The sequence below is a fragment of the Coptis chinensis genome, chromosome 4 (genome assembly GCF_015680905.1).
Source record: "Coptis chinensis isolate HL-2020 chromosome 4, ASM1568090v1, whole genome shotgun sequence".
NCBI classification, from domain to species: Eukaryota; Viridiplantae; Streptophyta; class Magnoliopsida; order Ranunculales; family Ranunculaceae; genus Coptis; species Coptis chinensis.
This window is the reverse complement of record NC_141459.1, coordinates 5,860,377-5,883,904: the sequence shown is the minus strand read 5'-3', so window position 1 is coordinate 5,883,904 and position 23,528 is coordinate 5,860,377. Positions and strand designations below refer to the sequence as shown.

The following is a 23,528-nucleotide window of genomic DNA, read 5'->3' as shown; positions in this document are numbered from 1 at the left end:
CTACAATAGCGATGGCGGCGAGGGTGGTGGTCTTCCAGAAACCAGCGTGGGAAGTGATGATGGACTATTTGTATTTCTAGGAGGTGGCGGTAGAGATTGTGAAGGTGTGGTCGGTGTTGGTGTCGGTGTCGGTGTCACCGAAGGCGATAGAGAGCCTGCAGGTGTTGTAGGAGGTGGTAGGAGGTGTGGGCGGTAGTGATGCCTTAGGTGGCGGTGGAGAGGCGGAGGGTGGTGTTGTAGCTGGTGGTGAGGAGGTTGCATTGGGAGATGGGCTGGTGTTGATGGTGGTGTTGTTGGAGCTGGTGAAGCTTAGAGTGATAGTGTTGTTGACATTTTACAATTTGAGACTACCTCTCAAAATTAAAGTTTGTATTGTGGGGTTTTTTTTCTCTCTCAAAATTAATCCAAAAATATTCCCGGTAGGGGTAAAATGGCCAATATGAAAAATATCAACTAACGGTACTCACAAAATAGACGGAGGGGGGGGCAATTAGTAATGATTCTCAAAATAGGGGTTATCTCAAAAAGGGGTCTACTTTTGGGGTGTTAGTCAAAAACCCCAAAGAAAAAAAGAAACAAAAGCCCAATTTTTCAGACTTTGTATTGGGCCTTTTGAAACACAGGGTCGGCCTTATTCAATCCCTCCCTGACCAATCACAATTCTCTTTTTAAGAGATTTCTACTTAGGGTGTGTTTGGCAACCAAAAAGTGGAATTCAAAATATATTTCCGAAAATTAATAATCATCCTATTTGGCCACACTTTCTACACCGGAATTGAAACCTCAAATCCCCCAAAATCAAATAATTCTAAGTTTATGACAAAAACTTGAGATTTTCATATAGTCAAGAATGTTAACTACTTGAAATTATACTTTCAATTCCCATTCTAAAAGAAAACTTATTAAGGTTCCAAAATTAACAAAAACTAAGTTTTTTTTTTTTAATAATGGGATACATTCATGAGCTATGATCAATTTCATCAGCATCAGGCACCGACCAACAATTGAAGCATAAATAAAGCACACCATAAATAAGACAAGGACAGAAAACAAAAAAAACATGGCGAAGAACTAGATCAAAATTCTTGTGACTAAAACTACTTAATAATGTACACAAGGATATCAAAGATGAAGAAAACAAGAAACGAAACGGGATATACAGATCGGACAGACCGACAGATCTGTTGACATTAGGGGTGGGAATTTGGCCCTAACGACTCTAACCCGGCCCTAACCGACCCGACTCTAAGCCCTATAAAGCCCTCACAACTAAAGCCCTCATAGAGTTTAGGGCAGGGCCGACCCGGCCCTAATGCCATATAGGACAGGGCTAGGGCTAAGATTCTGAAATATAGGCCCGACCCTAACCAAGCCCTAGTTATAGTTTCACACTTTTATTATAAATACACATATCATAATTGTCTAACTCTTTGTTAAATATTTTCAATTAAAATAACATTGTCGCTGTAAATTTATCACTTACATCCAAGAATACTTCCAATAACTTGTCTTATATAACAAAAAATTTGTCAACCTAGCATTGTGAAGAACAATGAAGCACTAGCCTAATAAAAATAAGACTTTATTTCTTATTTGATCATCAAATCAAATTCTAGAACTTATTATTCCGATTTCTTTTTCCACTTATTTTCTATAAATTATAGTTTTATTCACATCCGTGCCAAGTCTAAACTAAAAGGTTTTCTTCCACACTATTAAAGCGAAATACAGCGTAAATTTGTAACACAGAAACCCAAAAACAACTTTTGTCTGAAAAATAACATTTGTAAAAAGAATAAAATGTATAGGCCCGACCCTAAAGCCTTTAAAGAAGGCTTAGGATAGGGTCAGGGCTTAAGATTTAGACTTGTGACCCTACCCGACCCGACCCTATATTGACTTTAAGGCTGGGCCAACCCGATCTTAATATCTGAAGGGGTTTAAATGTTTAGGGTTAGGCTATCCCGACCGGCCCATTGCCCACCCCTAGTTGACATTCACATCTCAATGAGCAAAAGATACCAAAAGAAAATAAAGAAATCAACATGTATTTTCCAAATTTTAGAAATAATAACATTAAAAATAGATAAATAAATAAATAAAACCAACAAATAGTTTCATATCAGAAGAACCCAATTATACAGTACGAGTCTGTCGGGTTTAAAAACATAAAGATACTTCGCCAGGCGTAACAGGCTTTAATTTCAGTTCCTTTATAGCATTCCCAATCCAGTCGACTATAATTCCCCTCTTTTCACCTCATAGGCAGTATTTTTCCATTTTTCTACCGTTTTGGCGAAAAGTTAGGTGAAAATGCAAATGTGAAAAATAATTTTGGACGGGATGCTGGATTCCGTCCGGAGGTATTTTGTCTTAAGTTAAAAAAAACCGAAAAAAGTCGACAAAACACGCGAGACGGAATGAAACAATGAAACATTCTATCAGAAAAAAAAAACCATTTTTTTTAAAAACACGAGACAGAATCAAGCATCCCGTCCGAAGTTCACAAATTAGCCACTACGAATCTATGTGGTTTAATTCACCCATGTGGTTTCCTCTTTTGTTCTTATCGTTCCCCATCCGTGTTAATAACATTATAGGGCATTAACGGGGTAGAACATTATAGGGGTTTTACTGCTTCTAGGTTTTAGGGCAAGTACGAATCTATGGTTCAGTTTTCTGACTTCAGGGATCTGTTAAGTTTGTACTACACTAGCTTTTCAGAATTACTCAGAGTAAAACCTTGGAAGTAGATTCACTTTTAGCAATAGTACTCCATCTTTTTTCTATTTGTGTCACTCTGTGCTTCATTTTTCTGTGTTTCTAACAACCAACAGTCCTAGGAAAAATCTTCTGCTGGCATATGGTACATAAGCAATACTGGTAAGATAGTATTTACCAATCTATTTTCTTGTAATCAAGGTTAATAATAAAGACACAGAAAAAAATTAACTATGAGTTTCAGGCATAACATACTTTTCACTACCAGATTCAGTTATAAAAAGAATAAAGTAAGTAAGACTGAATGTACTGATAAAATCAGTATTATTATTAGAAAAAGAACTGAAAACTGCATAACAGAAACATGGCTGTTCTAAGTTTAAACTAATGTTTTGCCAAATGACTTATTCTGTCAAACTTTAAGCTAAAATGGTATCATAGTTTTTCCTGAATACTAAATAAACTGGACAAGGAAACAGAGAAAGGGGTACATGAAACATCAGCTCTTAGACAAGCAGAGTAGTGTAAATGTCCCCTTCATGACAAACCTTTTTCAAAACGGTCGTGCACTTTCACCACTTTTACTACAACTCTTGTCCGTGGAGACCTATAGCGTCCCACTATATGTTTGAACCACAAGAATCCTTGTGTATTTACGGTCTCTTTCACTTCAATAATCAATTCTTCCAGGTGTGGCGAGTACCTCATCATATAATCAATCAGCAACACTTCAGAAGTCCAACATGACAATTGCTCCAGCCTCAAAAATTTAAGTTTATTGAATCTATAAAGGAACTTTTTCTGTATATGCCAGAACAGATCAGCATATTCCATGCTAGTTGGAGTGCTGAACCATTCCTATGAGATTATATGAAAAAAGGAAAGTTTAGAACTTAATGAAATCCAATACGACGGAAGTACATCGACATATACAAACATTTACTTACACCAATTCGGACTCGTTCAAGATTTGGTGCGCTTCTGAACAAGCAAAAAGCAGATGCCAGGTCGTTTATGTTTCCAATATCCATGACCAAGAAAATCTCCTTCAGATAAATGAGCATTGTTGGAAGCTTTACAGGTATGAATCCAATTGAGAGATACTGAAAGCAAATGTAAAATATTAGAATTAGAGATTTATGAAGGAGGTCTTATTTTAAATCTAAGTTACATTGACACGGATAGGTGTGTCCGTATCCAACATGGATAGCAAGTCTCTGACACGGCAAAATATTGAAAATTGAGGTAAATCACATGCAATATGTGTCCCATATGTGTCCGACACGGACACGTGGATACGTATCCGACACGGAATTTTGTTCAAAATATGGCGTGTCCATGTAACATAGTTTTAAATAAAGAAAAATAACCAATTACCTCCATAGCATATGACCACAATTCAAGTTTCTCAATGCGTGGTAGAAAAGCAAGAACAATACTTAAGTTGCATGTTTCTTTTTTCTGGAGACGCTTAACTTCGTACAAGCTCCTTGTCCTCGTCGAGACACGAATCACAAAAACAGTTAAAAACTCTGCATTTTCAATGCGCATATTGGTGAACATTCCAATTAGATGCAAGTATTTAAGAGTAGGAGGAACTTGAACTACAAATGGAGCCTTGCCCATGTCTTTCATTGTCAACTTCTCAAGAAGAGGACATTTAGATGCCAATAAGCTATAGAAGTCATCTTCACAATGGATTATGACATAATCCAAATAAAGATCCTTGAGATGTTTGAAACCATTAAACGCAGCAGGTAGGTGTCGGATTAAGACCTGTCTTAACTTCAGAATTCTTAGATTTTTGCAAGAAAACAGGGAATCTGTCACCACAAAAACACAACCTTTGTCGATTTCTATTGACAAGTCTTGTATCCTTTTCTTGGAGAGAACATCAATCCAATGATCTATGTATGAACAAGCATATTCTGCTTTGAGGTAGTAAACAGAGAGTTTGAACTTATCAATTCGACCTGTGTGTTGCACTAAGACTTGATCAATAATACCTGCAAACTTGTCAGTGAGTACTTTCCTAGACGACTGTCTCATACAGTGCTCATCGAATATCAAGTTTGGAATCGTCATCCACCTGTTCTTCCACTTGGTGGATAATACACTAGTCCTTACAGAATCTTTTATCGGCAAACGTTGAATAATTTCCTCTATAATCCCATCAGGGAGATTGCTTATATAATCTGGAGGTCTCCTAACAGTGAGCTTTCTTCTACGTTGAGAACAGCCTTGTGGGTGCATCCAATAAATCATTGATCTAATGAGAAAGCGGGAAAAAGACTGTCATACCAAATATTGAAAAACCAAGATAACAAAACTCGTAACAATGACATATGTTAACAATAAACGAAAAACTAATGCTTAAATTTTGTCCCTCTTTGTCATTCAACAATGTGTAGCAACAAGTTCCTGCTGAAATAATGTCTTGTATCTTTATATGAAAATGTAAAATTTTCTCGTTCAGTCATTTTTGGTACAGGAGTAGGACTAACTCAAACCTCACCAGATGTACACAGATTAAAAAGCGCTATATGTACACTTTTATACCAATGTACACAGATGAATATATACATACACAAAATATTCCTTACGACAAGTACTATCAAGGCTCCACTTTGTGTTTTAGAGCCAATGCCCCCTCTTTTTACCTATTTTTCATACAAAAGTAGACAAAAATAAAAGTACAACATGCTTTACGCCAATTTAAAAGTGTCACGAATTACGTTTTGGGTGACATGATGATACAATGAACTTTGGATTGAACTCACTTAACTGTTGTATTGAAGAACAGGAAAGGCGATCATCAGCAAAAAAAAAAGATAGGCCCCACTGCTCCTCTCTCTATCTTGCAGGAGAGACTTTTTATATTAATGACCGAGCAGGATAGACACAAGATATATTCTGCTATCGTGTTGCCTATTTTTTCCTTTAGGTTCCAGTATTAAATGTATGGATATTTGTGTCTTATATATATTTGAATTTATTGACATAAGGATGCTAGAGTAATGGAGGGATGGCTAAATATATCAAATCGGAAATGGACTATCCAGAAAATAAGTTATTTTTTTTTCGACTTTCTAGTAGAACAATCTAGTATGTTGATCCAAATCTATTTTCATCGTGCTCGATCGCATTGGCCCACTAATCAAATCCAATCCAATACTAATCGTAAAAGTAGTAAAAAAGAAAAAATAAAGAGGAAAGTAAGGTTTTAGATGAAACTGTTTTGTCAAACCGTAATTTGAACTAAATTTGTTATAATAAGAAGGATATAAAATGGGATTTGAATAAAAAATATACAAGTTTTAATTTTTAATTTTTTTAATTAACATTATTATTAAATTTTTTATTTTGCTACTACCTGTATTAACTATCAAGGTAGAAGGATAATGGGAAACAAAAGAAATGTGAGACATTTGAAGGAAACAAAAATTACTTGAGTAGTTATAATTAACTTGAGTTAACAAATGCATCAATTGGAAAACAAATTTTAAGTCAAGGTTTTAGTATTCTTACCTTGATTTAGCTTTTGCTATTTTTTTCAATTCTCAATTCGCTTCGTGAAATTCTTCAGGGAACGTCTTTCCAGAGCCTTCCTAGTTTTTTTTTTTTTTTTTGGAAAGAAATGGAGGAAAAAAAGAACAGAAGAGTGACAAGTAGACGGCTAGTAAGAGCAGTTTTGTTTAAAAAGAGACAAAAACTTTATGAGAAACGTGATATCAAAAGATTTCAATTCATTTAACGAGGCATCTTCGGATAGACATTTACAAAAGTTGCCTTTTTAGATATGATTTGAATATATGGAGTAAAGTTGGACAATATTAGTCACGTTTTAATTGTTTAAAAATAATTATCGTATGTAAAATCCCACTTCTGAAATTCAAATTTTCGTGAGAATCAATTTATGATCTAATACCTCACTTTTAGTTGATTTGGCATTTATATTAGGATGCAGTCTTTTTGCACCTTGTTGTGTTGAACACAGTATGCGAGTCAATGTTTAGAAAATCAAACTGGTAATCGAACCAATTTTTTTGTTCAAATGGTCGACCCTAGTTTAACCATGGTTGGATTTGGTCAAACCGATTTGCATATGTTTACGGTATTTTATGTGGATTACGTTATTTCATAATTATAAATTCAATAAGAATAACAAATTTAAAGTTCCAAATAATTACTGATATTAGAGTTGATATCACTAAAGAATACTAACTTGAAATTGCACAATAAAATGGTCAATGTATTAGTTTGTTATGCATGGTTCTAAGTTCAATTCCCCTAAACAACCACTTAACCAAAAAAAAACTGTAAGGTCCGGTTTATTTCGAATTAGAGCTAACTCTAGACAAAAAAATTCATTTCATTTGTAAGGTCAAACCAAAAATTCTGGTTTTCACAAAAGCGAACTGAGAATATTGCTAAATCCAATCGGAGGGGTTTTCTAAACATTGGTGTACATCTAATACACTAATGTTGTGCTTGACGCACTGGATGGATATCATATCCTAGTCATAAGACCGATTTTTTGAGCAACCATAAGTGAGCATTTTTTATTTCTCCATTTTTAAATTATCATTCATGTTTGTCATGTGTCTAATAAGTTTGGCCAACTATTTATTATATGTGTGCATGCGTGTTTCACCAAGTTAACCATTTACATACATTCGTGTAGCCATAATGTGGCACTATGTTTTTGGATGAAATTCATATGTAAATATGAATTCATCTTTGTATTGGGACTAGTAATCTTTTTAAAAGTGAAAATTTTCAATTTACAAGCGTTTAATTGTTGTTTAAGGAGGAAAACTGCATTTTATTTACTTATTTATTTATTTATTTTTTTTGCATGTCACGTCCACATATAACATAGTATTCACACCAGTCCTACACAACAATTCTTAATTTTAATTTAAGCCCAAAACAATTACATAATGATAATATCTAAAAATGATATTTTAGTAGGGACGTGAATCTAATATTTAAGAATAGGGAGAAAAAAAAAAAGGTTTTAAGAATGGCCACGAAGTCGAGCAAAACAGTAGTGTAAATAGTATAGAAGTACAATGTAGGGACTTTTTGACTTCTCGTTGCATCCACAATTTTCGATACAATTCATATTAATAATGTTGTTGTTAGGTAAAAATATCATTCATTTTTTGTAAAACTTCTTAGGAAAATGATTAAATCTTCAAACTTTTAGGTAAGCAGCTAAATCTACCAATTTTAACATCATTTTTTTTATGAACAGTTTAAGTAACACAATAAAAACAACAAATACACTTTAGGAACATTATTATCCATATATATATATAAAAATAGAAATTTATTAACAATAGATCACATTATGTAAGGTAAAAAAAATGGTAAAAATTATATCAAGTTAAAATAGTAACGAACACAATTTAATAATGCAATGTAATAAGAAATTTTTATGAAAAATTAGTTACATACAAGTATCATAAACTTTTACCTAAATATTGAAGATTTATAAAATAGGTAGTGTTGGAAACGATACTTCCCTGAGTTCTTTTAAAATATCAAAAGCTACAAACAAGCCTTCGGGCGTTGAAAACATGAGCATTGTGAAAACACCCAAGGTGCTAAGCAATTAATATCATGATTAATCGTCGATTATGTTAGGAAACTAGTCTATTATTATTATTAGGAAAATTGTGGTTATTTCTATTAAGAGTCCTAATTGATTTAGGAAGTTTAGTCAACAGATTAATCACCGGTTATCGCATATCACTGGTTGAACAATTAAATATTCACAATTTCCCATTCTTTTTCATTGACCAATCTCTTGCCAAACGGACCTATTAATCGTCAGATCACCAATTTCTCACCTAACCAAGCAAAGAAAAATAACTAAAAATATCGGTCCCCCACCAAAAACAAAGAAATACATACAATTAACAATGGAATTCTGAAAGAAAAGAAACGTAATAAAAAAAACAAAGATAAGTTATTTTTACATTTTTTTTTTGGTCCTATTGTAAAGAAGGCTAAATGTACTGGTACATATATATATTCTATCTTTTTCTTCTCATCTCTTGTAATTTTATTTTATTTTATTTTTATTTTTATTTTTATATATTAATTTTTACTGTTTTTTGTGTTTGATGCTCCATTCTACTATTCTACTCTAAGATTGAGTTGGTTGGATGTGATTATGGAAATATGATATTGTTTGTTGCATCTCTGATACCCAATTAAATTTGGAAAATATTAGTGTTTATACTATTGTATATATATATATATATACTAGATAGGGCAAAAAGAAAAAATAATAAAAGAGCTCAAGTATGATGGTATTCTTCTAAGATCCATTGCTTATATATAGATAGATAGATAGAGAGGAATTTTTCACGCCCATTTTTTACACTTCCCTAGAATGTAAAGCAACTTGACCAAAATGCTATTATCTTTTGCAAGCACCAACAGTCAGCTGCCTCTCTACTTACTTTTATGCTGAATACTCCATATCGCCTCTTAGGTGCATGGTCAACACGTGTCATGTATTTAGTGAGAATTGGACAAAAGTGTTGCATTCTTTTTTCTTTTTTATTATTTTTTACTAAATATACGTTTGAGTATTTACGTTTCATTTATCTAGCTGCAGCTCCTTCATCATCATTTGTACGGAAAATTCCAATATTAAAACCTTCACCATCTTTTAAGCTTTTCTTACTTCAAGTTGATTACCAATTTTTCATTTGATGTTGCTCGAATGGTATCCAAAGCTTACTCGATCAAACAATTACCTTTCTTTCATCTTTTAATTAATTGAAGCATTCTTTGATCACCTAACCAATCAACAGTGCAACAACATTAATTTTTTAACTTGTGAATATAATCAGGGGAATAAGGGTGGTCCAGTCGTGCAGTGAGGGTGAGGTATTCTTGTTCCACTAATGAAGATGTTCACAGACTTGAGCAATTCCGATCCATGGTTGATGAAGCTCTGCCAATATTTTATGTTTTTGCTAGTCACCAAGTAGGTAAGGTAGCAATAGCAAAGGCTAGCACCATACTTGCTTTAATAGACCATTTGAAAACTGGCTTACCCTGCAACAAGTTGCTCTCACTCCTAATTCTATCGACACCGCTCGAAATTGAAAACCCCATCTTCCGCCTTGTGTGATTTGTGAACATGAGGGTACGTTGAGGTGTGAGTTCAAGCCACCATCTTCCACCTTTTTCTTCCTCTATTGACAGATCCGTTTTTTGTGGGTTTTTAAGAACTGGGTTATGCCGTTATGATGGAGGTAGGATTTCTTGTGATTTTGTTTTGGGGTGTTTAACCATTAAGGTCTTAAGGAAAAATGTGGGTGCAGACTAGAGAGGACAGGTGGCTTTTTGGTGTTTGGCAAAACGTGAGGGCATTTTGGTCATGTTCCTTAACAATCCGGGGAAGTGTGAAAAGTGAGCGTGGAAAATTCTAATATATATATATTGGAACGACAATATCTATATTTTAATATTAAAGCTCCCACAAAGGGTATTTTTTGAACTCTATTAAAATTTCACATCATTTTCTTCTATTAAAACGAGAATTTTTCTCTTATTAGAAAAAGAAATTCTAACACTTATAATTAAAACGAGAATTATTTTCCTATTATTAAAACAGGAATTCCTCCCCTATTGAAAAGGAAAAATCTAACATATCTAATTAAAGCGAGAATAATTTTTCTATTAAAACGAGATCTCTCTCATATTAAAAAATGGGTTTTTAAAATTTAATTAAAACAATTTGTTAGGAAATTAAAACGGAGATTAGCGACTAAAATGAAAATCACGATTTGTTAGAAAATTTATATATGTATAATATGTATATTTATGATTGTTGAGCAAGTTTTCAAAAGAGTCGGTGCATATGCACGGTTCTACTTTCTAGTTTTTATTGTATATTTTGGCAAGGCCAAATATGTACCCATTAATTCAGTTAGTAATCTTCCATAAACCGAGTAACTGCGTATCGCTTATTGACGGATTAACTCCAAAAACAAAACCAATATTAAGTGCTTAGCCTAGAGTGCCAATGGCATCGTAGGTTTTAGTATTTTTGGTCCTTGCATATGATTAGTATACCACTCTAGTGGCCCCAAGGGAAAATCCATGGAACATTTCTAACTCATTTATACCCTTAATGCCCCTTGATGATCCTATTAGTTCTTCGAAATAACTTTAATTGATTAATAGTATCGGTACAATTTAAAATATGCCTGTTTTTTTTCTTTGACTTTGGAGAATTCTGCAGTTCATATTAGACTTTAGAGATGAATCCTAGTACAGTAGTTGTCAGTACCGCCTTTTCAGTTCACATAGCTAGAATGTGGACTTTCGAGTTACAAAAAACTAGAGGTTTCCTTCCAAAAACTAAGTCGGAAGACTCAAATTAAATTATCCTAATGTGATAAATGATTTGTCTTCAAGTCCTTGTGTTAGTAAATATGGTTCCTAGCATAGTTGTTGTCAGTTATTCTTTTTATGAGACTTGCACTAGTTTCTACGCTTGGCTTGATAATATAGCTTTTGTTCGATCTGTGCCAATTGGATCAATAGTTCCAATACATGTGTTCTTCTACCTACGGTCATCCCACTCTGAAACATCACTGCATTCATCAGAATGTAAATTTCATTTCATGCTGTGTTCTCTTGAATTCAGTTAGTTCCAAGGTTTCAAGTTTGGGAAGGACGTTTTCCAGATGTACTTGTGGTTCCAAGAGTCCCTTTCATCTAAATGTACCAACTGTCTTTAGAAATTTTCACAGATCATGTTCCTAAGAGTACGTCAGGATCTACAAGTCTACAACACCGTATAAGGATCAAAGTGAAAGGAGTGTTGTGAACCAAAAAGAACCAAAAGAATACAAGAGCGTTCTTGGGTGAAGTAGAGCCTACCCTTGCAACGATGACAAATGTAAAGTCAATAGTTAAAAACAGAAGGATGAGGAATTAAGGACTACACTAAAGAGTTCTGAGAAGACACTCTAGGAATCATTTACGAATGTTGTGCTTGCGAGGGTTTCTTCTGTGACTATGAGAAAGCGCAGACTCATCTAAGAAAGGATCACCTAAAGATAGTGAAGCAATTCATGGCCAGAAAGTAGGAGAATGAGATATCATTGGATTCATTGTTATCTAAATGTATCAATTGTGGATCTTGTAAATTATTGTACGCTTCCCTATAATGATCTAACCTTTAGGGAGGCTTTGTAAGTTTCAACTTTTAATAAATACAGGTGGGCCATGGGGGCCTGCCTTAACCCCATAACCATTAAAAAAAAATGCACCAACTGTCCGTTGGAATGGTAGCTCTTTAAAGTATGGAAATCCAACACAAAACCACAACAATCAAAGATGTATACAGGTAGGCTATGCTTGGTATAAAAGCAAATTGAGTATATGTTATTGGGGTAAGTATGAGTTAGAAAAATCAAAGATGTGTTACGTGGGCTTTGGTTGGGTCTAGTTAGGAAGTTCCACAGCCAAAGGTAGTTATCAACAAGATGCAATCAAAACTTTGTACAGTACCAATGTACTAATAGTCTGATACTTGGACAGATTTCTTCTCTTCTCAATGATTTAGAGTGAGAAGTATACCATGAAAAAACCATAATGCCTAATATTGACATGATAAATCAGAAATTCTCTACAATCTACTACTGCTTATACCAAATACGTACAGTCATAGGTTCAAAGTTTTCAAGGCCACTATTTCTGCTTGGTCGAGGAAGACTTGAAGACTTACCTGGATAGAAATTGCTTTTCAGAAAACTGCACTTCTTAGAAGACAGAGCAGTGGAGATTTCCTTGGAGTCTTCAAAGTTGACCACCAATGATATATAGCTTAGGTAAAATCTGATATTCCAGCAAAGTTACGAAAGGGGTATTATTAAATGAAGTAGCTAATACCATCATGAAACAGTTAAAAAAGACAATATTAAAAAAGATAAACTATATTCGGTATATGGAACCAGATACCTTCATGAAATGATTAAGAACATTAAGCTTCTCAGCATAAATTAGACCACCAAGAACATCTTCCAATGCGCGTCCTTTCCAAGGAAACAGACCCCAAACACCAGAAGATAGCAATTCCATATGCACAGATTCTAGTTTTGTTGTATTACTAAAGTTGATCATCACAGAATATCCACAAATATGAAATAACCGAAGATTAGGAGCACAAAGCTTAAGGCGATTAAAACCATCACAGCTAATCAGTTTCAACTTTTCAAGTGGGCTGTTGAGTATGATGCATTAAATTGTCACAGTTCTAAAGGCTACTTCACAGAGATGAAGATCAACTAAACTCTGAAACCCTCTTCCATCAAAGGTCAAGTTCAATTTGCAAAGATGCAATTTTAGTGTTGTTAAACCTTTGACACGAGAAGAAAGAAGAAGCAACCTTATAGCGCGGCCTATGGTGGAACTCTAAGATGAGTTCACTTGCCAATTTTCTTGCAAGCAAGAGCATCCATTTATCAACATCAGGTCGACAACAAACCAAGTAGTTTTAATTTCGAATCAAGAAATTGTTCCATTGTGAAGTAAACGCACATGATTAATGAAGTCGACACACTTTCTGTTTCTTTGGCCTTCAACTGAAGGCGGGACAGAGCGAGCATTGAATACAAGTTCGGAAATGGACATCCATCCAAACCTCCAACTCCTTGACAATGCACTTGTCCTCACAATATCCCTTACAGGCACACGCTTAGTGATCATGTGGTTTAGTTCTACCGGTAAACAGCTAAGCTTATCTCCTTCAGCTTGACGAGCATGCAGCGGACATCTCCTACATTGAGACACTAAAGAACTTAGTCAAGAAACAATCACAAAGCTATACAATATCAATATCAATATCAATGAGAAAACATGTTTTAGTATTTAAATAAAAAGGAGTCCAGGACAGATAGGAGATCTCTAGATCTCTTAATTCTCTTGGAAAACATCAAATGCACTTACATGGGGAAACTGTATAAATAGATTTTGGAACCCGCTAGGTGATGGAGTCGTGGTGGATAATTACTGGATACTTAGTGAAGGAGGACAGGAAAGAGGTTGAAAAACTGGAGGACGCTCCTTTATTTTGCATAGATTAAATTCATATAGCTAGGCAGAAAAAAGTAAGCTTCTCCTTTCTACTCGCCACATTTAAGAGTAGGCAATAAACAATTCAGCATTGTGAACGAATTTCCAAGAAATGGAAAAAAAATAATAATGATAAGACTCATTACCATGTTCATTACTAGCTTTAGGTTTATATCAGGTCTATAATTTAACATAAATTATGAACAACAACAATCTACAAGAATCCTTGTAATGAAACAAAAAATACATCCTAACCAACAAACGCTACAACCTTTCCTGATAGGAAAGTGCGTAGAGCCTTATACATGACTAGGTAGATAATCAAAAATAAAATGCTTAGAAGATGATTGCCTTGGTAAAAGAAATAAACACTTCTAAATTGCTGTGGCACCATTTATCCTAGGTGACAGTAGCAGCCTCCCTAGGCGTGGACGCGTGGTATATACAACATAGGCATGCATCGGTGTAAATTACTCCTAAATAATCATAGCATACACCCAATTGTTTATAACTTTTTCGGTCTAAAATCCTACAACGGAGCAACATTACAATAAGAAAATAACGAAGCACTTAATTTGTTCAAATTACCCTCCCCAAAACAGACGAAGTCATAGTGAATTAGTGTAAAAAGAAGACCATATCTAATAATCAAACAATGTAAAACTCACTGGACAAGACGGGCAAAGGGCAGAACGCAAGGCAAGGATGTTGGCTTTCAACTGAAGTGGCTGTATAAATTCTTTTGAGAAATATATTTATTGTTTTGGACTTGCCGCTTACGTAAGCTAACACAATTAAAGCTGACACCACACATTTCAGATTTCAATTTTTCAACGTTACGATAAAATAACATTCCAATTTATTATTTAGTTTGAAGCTTGAAGGCAAGGTGATCGAGACTTCTTCACCCTATATAAGTGGGCTCCTCACTTTAATTATGTTCGGCCCAATTTTATTTTGGGTACTATTTTGTGTTTTTTCTCCTCCTCTTAAGCCCAAATAGACATTGTTTCCTACAGCTACAGGCCCAGTCTTTAATAACGCTAATTTGTTCATTAGTTAGTATTAATTAGTGATTTAAATAAACTAGATACTCGCTATGGGCACCATCTATTTTGTGTTGGGCAGACTCCAAAAAATATAATTTGCCATTAACTTAAAAAACATATTTTGTGTTAGGCACCCCCACCTACATCAAAAGTAAATTGTTGCAACCTCCTATTGCCCTTATCCTAAAATACTCCACATCCAAAAAAAAAAAACCACTACACCATAGTGTACTTTGAACTCCACTTTCTCTACACCGTTGTGTAGTTTAAGCCCCACTTTCACTACACCACAGTGTAATTTGAAATTTGAACCACACAAATTACAGAATACACAGTTATTTGAAATTCGCGAAAAAACTAGCTTCATCCCATATTAATAAATTGTAATCAATTAAAAAATAATCCACTCAAAATTTGGTCAATAAAAATAAGAAATTTGAAAAAATGTTTGAAATTTTACAAATTCAAATGTGAAAATGGCTTCCCTTTTCTAAGATAATTCTTAAAATCTAATTCCAGAAAACAATTCTCAGTCCAAGAATTTCCAAAAACAAACATATCTAGACGGTCATAAATACCGCTATGTAGTTCGCTTAATTGACCTAGTGAAGTCATCTAGGAGAAGCTAGAGCGACACTGCTAAATCGTTGGGACACCGTCAAGTATTGAATCCAATTCCCAAACGACTCGGCTATGTCGCAGAAGCTAAGCCCGAACGATATGACGGTTCATCACTTGAGAGTTTTGGTTGGGCTAGCCACATCGTAGGAAGTACTTACCACCGACTTCACCACATCGCTGGAATCTGCATCACTTTTTTTAATTCTCCATCAGATATAGCTACAATTAATCCTTTATGCTTGGCTACACTCACGGCTAATTCAGCTGCCAAAAGTTTTCCTTCCATCTTTTTTATTGGCTTCTCCGCCTGGGCTGCTGCAATTGCAATGTTGCCTTCAGAATCCCTTGTCACAACAGAGACCTATTTTTTTTGTGGTTTTTACAAAGTACTAGAAATGTGATAGATTACGGTGCAACATCTCTTGTTAGGTCGCACAACTACTTAGTTTCTCTCGTTACCGCAAAATAGAGTAGATTGGGAACTCTCTACCAAGTCCTTACATTATGTGGACAACTTCCCCAGATTAGCAGAGAAACGACTAAAACCAGTATTGAGATCATCACATATAAATCTGGTACATAAAAAGCAATACTAAAAGGGATTTGGATGTGCTCATATTGAGACAAATGAATGAGATGCAAGTTGGAGCAAGAGAAGAGGCAGATATCTACAAATAGCATATTTCAAAAACACAGCCTAACTGTTTAACTGAACCCTCTCATAAAAATGCCACTCATTGGACCTTTAATTTAATACAGACAACGGTCAAAAGACTTTTCCCCACTGAGTTCATTTTTTGGAATACATTCGGCAAACATCTATCACTTGCAAGATAATTTGGAGAGAGATAGACCAAGAGTGAGAGACTGCCCCTGCAAAGAGAGATCGAGAATTTGCCGCAAAGAGAAACTGAGAGATTAGACCGAATCAATCTTTAATTTGGCAGGAGACCGAATCAATTTTTGGTTTTTGGTTTTGGTAGGTTTTTGGTGAATTTGTGGAGACTAAGGGTGGTAACTGGTTATTTCCAGTTTGTTATTGTTTGATCGGGTTTGGTGATGGGATCTGCCCAACACTTTATGTTGCGCCCAACACAATTACAGACCCCAAATTAGGTCGGGGTCTGCCCAACACAAAATGGGGTCCGCCAATAACAGGACCCATAAACTATTGACACTCGTTAACTAAACTTTCTATCTACCACTAATCCTTTCTTATCTGCACATTGCTCTCGGTTATTCACTTATTCTTCGGTCTCCACTAGGGGTGTGCAAAAAACCAAACTACATGTGAGAACCGACCCGAACCGACCGGTTTCAATCGGTTTTTAAGTACTAGTGATTCGGTTTGGTTAGTTAAAGTTGAAACCCGACCTAGTCGGTTAAGTATGCAGTTTTTTAAAATTTGAACAGTTAAAACCCGATCCGAACCGGTTTCAATTTATTTATAAAAGAATTTTCATTTATAGCCCTTAGATCTTAACTTTGGACGGTCCGATCTAAAACCCAAAAATAGAACTAACCCTAAACTACTTTCCACCTTCACTTTTCAGTTCTCACTACTACCTCCCTTCTCTTTCTCAACTCTCAACCACCATTTCTTCCTCTCCAAAACTCTAACATCTCTCCCTCAATCAACCAATCATCTCCTATACTTTATATTAGTCTTTTTATTTTTTTTATTTCTCTCTTTTTCTCTCTCCCAAAGAACCAATTTATTCTTTCTCTCACTCTAATTTTTTTCTTAAACTTTGGATGGTTTGTATGGATCTATTGTAAGAATGAAAAGATCTATTCCGGTTTTGCAAAGATCTATCTAAAGTTTTTTTTTTTCATTCGGTTTTAAATTTGATTGGGTATGAAAATGAGATTTTTGTGCTACTAACCGATAAAACCGACACATCTTATCTGAAATATCGGATTGGTTTTTATTTCTTATCAGATCGGTTCGGTACTAAAACTGAACCAAACCGAACCGACCCGTGCACACCGTAGTCTCCACTATATATATATATATATATATATATATATATATATATATATATATATATATATATATATATATATATATTTTTTTTTTTTTTTTGATAAGCCTGTTTTAAATGAGATCGTCACTAACTCTTTGATGCTGGCGGGATTCGAGCCCCAAACCTCTAGTATCATCACCCAAAGATTTTACCGACTTTGCTAGTCGGCACTAATAAAATGCCTAGGCTATAGCTTCCTATTTCACTCCTTTTGTTTCTTTTGTCACAATAAAAGAAAAAAATAATAATTATTCATTATATTTATCTATTTTCTTTGCAACAATAAATTTTATTCTCAAATCTGCATGTTTTGTACAATAAAATGCCTATGCTTAGAGCACAACCATTTCATTTGCTCAGTGATGCATGTGAAGATAAACCCCTATGCTTAACTCCCATTGTTGACCACCCAAATCAGACATTAATTGGGAATAAGTACAACACATTAGTAAGAAACATATTAATGACACCTTTTGTTGTTTCATTTCATTTAGCACGCTAGGAAAAAAATATATGGAATTCATTTAGAGCATCTCCAACACTGACACTTGATGTTTAGTGAAAATTGAAAAGTTTGATAGAAGGTACGACTTCATTGATTCAAAAGTTCAACCACTTGGTATTGTTAACATGTGTATCTCTTACGTTCACTAAATTCATTTGAGAAAACCTTTACTATTGTTTGATGTTTGCCCATTTTGGTTATGTTTTTTAAATTAATTTGTAGTTATTTTGGCGTATGAATTCATAGCTAAGCTATTATTTGTTGGTTTCTTTGTAGGGACTCCCAGTACATATTTTTTTATGTGGAGACAATTCATTTTGAGACTACAATTAAAGGGTAAAAAATTCCAATGTATTTCCATTTTAAGCCGACCTTGCTAAATTCTCTTCATTGAGGTTTGCAATTTCAATTGTTTTATGGGTTAAATTTGAGTAAATCCCTATCATCTTTATCAAGTTGCTCTTTCATTTTTCGCTGAAATTCAAGCGTCATTTAATTTTTTACTCCTTTAAGTTTTATGCATCAAGTGACACTATCTATAATTGCTAAACATGTTGGGTGATTTGTTGCAGTTGACGCAGCTAAATATCTTATCTGAAATTTGCAGATGAGGGTGGTGAATTGGTACTTTCTCAAAAAATTATGTTCTTCTTTTGTTTCTAAGTGGTTTCATGCACACATGTTCTGCTTCTCCATGTATGTATTATTAGTGCTCATCTGGATCAATGTTTTTAAAGTACGGTTAATGTACGTGGTATTTTATTTTATGTGACCTTTTGTCTTGGTAACTTGTGCCTTTTTATGTGGTAATTAATGCAAACACTCTATCCTTATGTCTGGTCAACAAGTAAGGGTGGAATTCGAGCTAAACAAGCCGAGCTTTACCATGCTCAAGCTCGGCTCACTAATTATACGAGCTTTAAATTGAGGTCGAGCTCGGCTCATATAGTTAAACGAGTGAGCTCGAGCCGAGCTTAAACGAGCCAAGCCCAAGCCGAGCTCCGAGCCCTCGGTTATTTTACACTATAAATATGTTATTTGAACTAAACGAACCGAGCTTCATCAAACTCATTTGTTACACGAGCTTTTATTTGAGCTCGAGCTCGGCTCATATAGTAAACGAGCGAGCTCGAGCCGAGCTTAAACGAGCCAAGCCCAAGCCGAGCTCCGAGCCCTCGGCTCAAATTCCACCCTTATCAACAAGTGGTGCTAGCTTGCTTTAATTTTTGTATGACATGCATGGATTTTGTAGTTGTTGATAAGAATTCAGAAGCATGCATATGATTGGTAATTTGATAGTAATTCGGGTAATTAATCCCCACCACCCTTTGTCTAAACCACTGTTTTTTATTATATAGATGCATATAAATGAAAATGTTGTCTTATAGTCTTTATATATATATTACTAGGTATAACCCATGCCTTCGGCACGGTTGTCTTTAGGTTTCTTAAAAAAACAAAGTTAATATATATAATTACTCAATATAATTTGTTTAATGTTCACAAAAAAAAAAAAACATATATTCCTATAAGACATGTCAACTTTAACATGTGTAGTTGCAGTTTTTAACTTAATTGAATAATTTTTAATTATATTAATATGAGCTCTTATGGTCAACACAATTACATATTTTTATTTAGATACTTTAGCGAGGATTTTTTTAAAAAAAAAAATATAGCTAATTGTTAATGATGTTATTATATCCAATTGATCTACATCTCTAGTGGCCATGCTTATTGGTATAGTTTTTTAAATCATGGAATATGTCTAGAAACTTGACAATGGCATATGTATTTTGCAAAATAGACCTCTTTAATTAAATATATTGCATACAAAGACACAATATATGGTTAAAGAGCTATTTAATGCTTACAATTTGCAAGCAATGCAGCTTGTACAACTATGACTCCCACCAAATATCACCTTCAATAAACTTCATTAAAGATGTGTCTACTTTTTGTACAGATAAAAGTAAAAAACTTTGATGAAATAAAATACACAACAATACAATATTAACCAAATGTGCATTAAGTTAAACTCACTCAATTTCCACAATCCACTTGTATTCGATGGACTATAAGGTTGGTGGTACCTTGTTGTCAAGCCAATGCAAACACCTTATACTAATTTCTCTTGGGCATTCTTGACTGAGACGTGTGTTCGATGCAACTGGGTGAATACCCATTCCAATATATGCATTACCTAGGTGTTGCAGTCCTGTGGAAAATAATAATGTTAGACTTTAGGAGGCTAAATTTCTCATCTAGGATTATCGGGAAAAAAAGAGCAATTTAACATCGCTAGACTTTAAGCTCGATCAAGTCGACTCAGCTTAGTGAAATTTCCACTATTTGAAAGTACTTATAAAAACAGATATAGCCATCAACAATAGTGTTGTCTTTGTTCCTAGCCATCAACTTAGTCAAATCTCAAAAAGTCTGCACTACAATAACTGTTTTTTGTTCCCAGTTGATTCGAAAATTGTATCGATTTCAAATAACATAAGAATTCTATAATTCATAGATTTTTTTCCCGGCTTTCTTGAGAAGAGTCCTAGGGATTCTTATTGTATTGTGAAAAAGAGATGCAAATGTGTACCTTTAGTCCCAAATTAGGTATGGGGATTGTGAAAACCTATTTACGCTACCTTCTGAAAATTTTGGTTCTACATGACACCACTCATGAAACCATTTAATCCAACAATGGAGGATGAGTAACGACAACAACACAAAAATGAAATCCTTTCAACAAATTAGTTAGCATATATGATAAAAAAAAAAAAAAACACATTCATTTCATTTCAAAATCTATAAAGAAAAGAAAATGACCCTTATCTTGGAAACCACTATTGTGGAAGTCACAAACATACCTTTAAAAAAAAAGGAAAATAAAAAGTCTGACTTCAAATGGTGAAGAGTGACTACAATGAATACACACAAATCATTCCCGAACCAAAAATTGGTTTTATAGACATGTTGTCATTGCTAGCTTCTTATATACCTCTGGTCCATATAATATTCTACTACTCAAAAAACCCTAGCAAGAATCATTAACACCTACCATGCTAGCCACTACTTCTTCCACGAACAAATTCTAACTAAATCAGGGCAAACCATTATGCTTATATGATGACCCTCAATGCAATTAAAATTGAAAACGTGCTAACAAAGAAAACAAAAGTGCTTCCTACCATTTTCTTGGATACATGCTATATAAAAACAAAGTCAAAACATTTTCAATTAATTTAGGATCATAACCCTATTCATCAATAATAGGTTGGTGCTAACCTCGACCAAACACGATATGTCAGCACTCAATGCATGAACACTTCTCGATTGTAATCTTAAGCGCATACATAAACTATTATTCTTAAAGATGTGGACCTGAAAGTATAAGATTCAACAAAAGTTTAGAATGAACATCCACACATAAAAAAATGCTAAACCACAAACACACGAAGTACAAAATTGGTCATATTATGAATAAACAAATTCATTCTTCAACCATATATGAACCACATAAAACAAACTAATATAAATGACACCCAAATGCCTCAACCCCACTAAGCTATATGTATATTAGAAAATAACATATTGAGATAAGGAACATGAGTATTTCTATCCAATATTATCAGGTGAAAGGGAATGCCTGGAGCTCTAGGCTCCCCAAATTGTGTTTTTGATAACAATTTGCCTACGGAGACCAACCGGTTTAAACATGAAACAATGGCCACTACAATTATTAGGAGATGAGATCGAGTATCCCTTGTACAACAATAATCCTCTCATATTATCTTCCTACTCACCCCGCTTAAGCTATTATTGTTTTAAGGTTACCACCCCATGCTTTGTGTTGCCCGCCTCTGCTTAGGTAGTATCGCTTGTATGTTTGCCAACCTTTTCAACTACCAACTTGCCTCTCATGAATACACAATTAAGTATGCAAACACGACCACTATATACTATGGCAACCCAAAGGGCATAGTTCTTTTAGTTCAAACCATACTATTTTGCAAACATTTAGAAAAATAATTAAGAAAATCTGACCCATGTAGAAACAACATGACAAACCATGGAAAGTATAGTCTTAAGCATACTGGAAAAGAAAAATAAATATGAAACATAACAAAGTCTATGTAAGGATCAAACAACTGCCGGTTGCAAGACTTTGAGTGTATGTGTGATTGGAACAATTAAAATTAGAAATAGGATGCCCATACCATTTTCTATGGAATAAAATCTATGGAATAAAATAAAACCTAGAAGCCTATGTTTTCTTACAATGCTTCTTGTCTCGCTTTAAGGCTCAAAACCAAAGTTTAGAAAAATACTACTCAACCAACTTCTTGTGTTTTGTGTTCTTTCAATATTCATGCCAGCTTTTTCCTTAATATATGAAGTCAAAGCAATAAATTAAGGAGGAACATCTAAAATTAATGTCATCTTTCACTTTTGCTTTTTTTTTTTTCCAAATCTTTTGGTAAAATAAAGGCTATATAGTATGTAATTTTTTCATGAGTAGTATACCTTGTTTAGAAAAACCAAAGTTTAGAAAAATACTACAAAAATAAAAAAAAAAGAAAAAACATAATTAAGAAACCGTAAACAAGCTCGTGAGCAAGTATGACACTTCACCCCAAAGAAATCGAGATCCATGAGAACCCGATGAAGTGGGATAAGTCTCGTCTTCAACTCAAATAAAGTACAGTAAGAAACAAAAGTATATAGTCCAATATTCATGCCAACTAAACATTAAAATCTACCGAGCTTAGTCCTTTCAAAAGAAAAAATAAAAGCAAAAGAAAATTAGTGGTTTTTGTTGCGTGCCCCAAAAAAAAGGGAGTGATGCTCATGTGAGTGTTATACTATAGTGGTTTTAGGTGGTAACTATTGCAATGGTTGTTTAAGAAGACATCCTATGGATACTATTAAAGTGTTGTTTTGAGTTTATTATCCTTGATAATGGTACTTTTCAAGATAACACTATAAACTCATTCCCAATTCATATTGTCTTCTACTCCTTGATAATGTCACCTACACCATCAACATTCATAACTACTCTGAAAATTAGCATGTACTAATTTTTTTTAGCTAGATCAAATAATTGCTTATGGATAGTGATGTAAAATAAGTCGTCACTATCACTATCTGAACAATGATGATAAAAATATTCTTAATAGATAAATTCAAACACGCACGATCTAATAAAATTTCATGTGATGTAAGCGAGATACCTCGACAAACGATAGGAACAAAATCGCAAACTACATATTAAAAATTGATATGGCAAAACAATACAACAAAAACTCTATTTAATATCAAACCTGGGTGGATATAAATTATTTGCCATGGAGAGAATACCAGCACCAGTATGTTTCAACTTGGGTTTTATCTCATCTTCAAATTTGAACCATATATTGATTAAGCCACCACGACTGTGCCCATGCAGGATCTCCACCTTGCACAACAAAATCCTCAATAATGCGGTGGAAT

General features: G+C 34.2%; 1 protein-coding gene and 1 long non-coding RNA gene across 7 annotated transcripts; both read right to left on the bottom strand.

The window, feature by feature from the left end:
- Window positions 1–3,028: 3,028 nt before the first annotated feature.
- Window positions 3,029–14,728, bottom strand: LOC147501448 (F-box/FBD/LRR-repeat protein At1g13570-like). Of its 6 annotated transcripts, none has more exons than XM_086606506.1 (7): window positions 14,502–14,728; window positions 12,721–13,537; window positions 12,488–12,597; window positions 6,250–6,329; window positions 4,099–4,990; window positions 3,669–3,824; window positions 3,029–3,579 (listed from the first exon to the last, which is right to left on the bottom strand). In XM_086606506.1, exons 5-7 carry the CDS (start codon window positions 4,984–4,986, stop codon window positions 3,259–3,261), a joined length of 1,365 nt encoding a protein of 454 aa, XP_086462632.1. In that variant the 5' UTR covers window positions 4,987–4,990; window positions 6,250–6,329; window positions 12,488–12,597; window positions 12,721–13,537; window positions 14,502–14,728; the 3' UTR covers window positions 3,029–3,258. The 6 variants fall into 6 exon arrangements, with proteins under 6 accessions (XP_086462632.1, XP_086462631.1, XP_086462629.1 ...); XM_086606505.1 differs by having other exon boundaries at window positions 6,250–6,325; XM_086606503.1 differs by lacking the exon at window positions 6,250–6,329.
- Window positions 14,729–19,943: 5,215 nt separating this feature from the next.
- Window positions 19,944–23,440, bottom strand: LOC147501447 (uncharacterized). The gene is made up of 2 exons (XR_015219816.1): window positions 23,360–23,440; window positions 19,944–20,253 (listed from the first exon to the last, which is right to left on the bottom strand). It is a non-coding gene; the product is annotated as an uncharacterized LOC147501447 (long non-coding RNA).
- Between the last annotated feature and the right edge of the window lie 88 nt (window positions 23,441–23,528).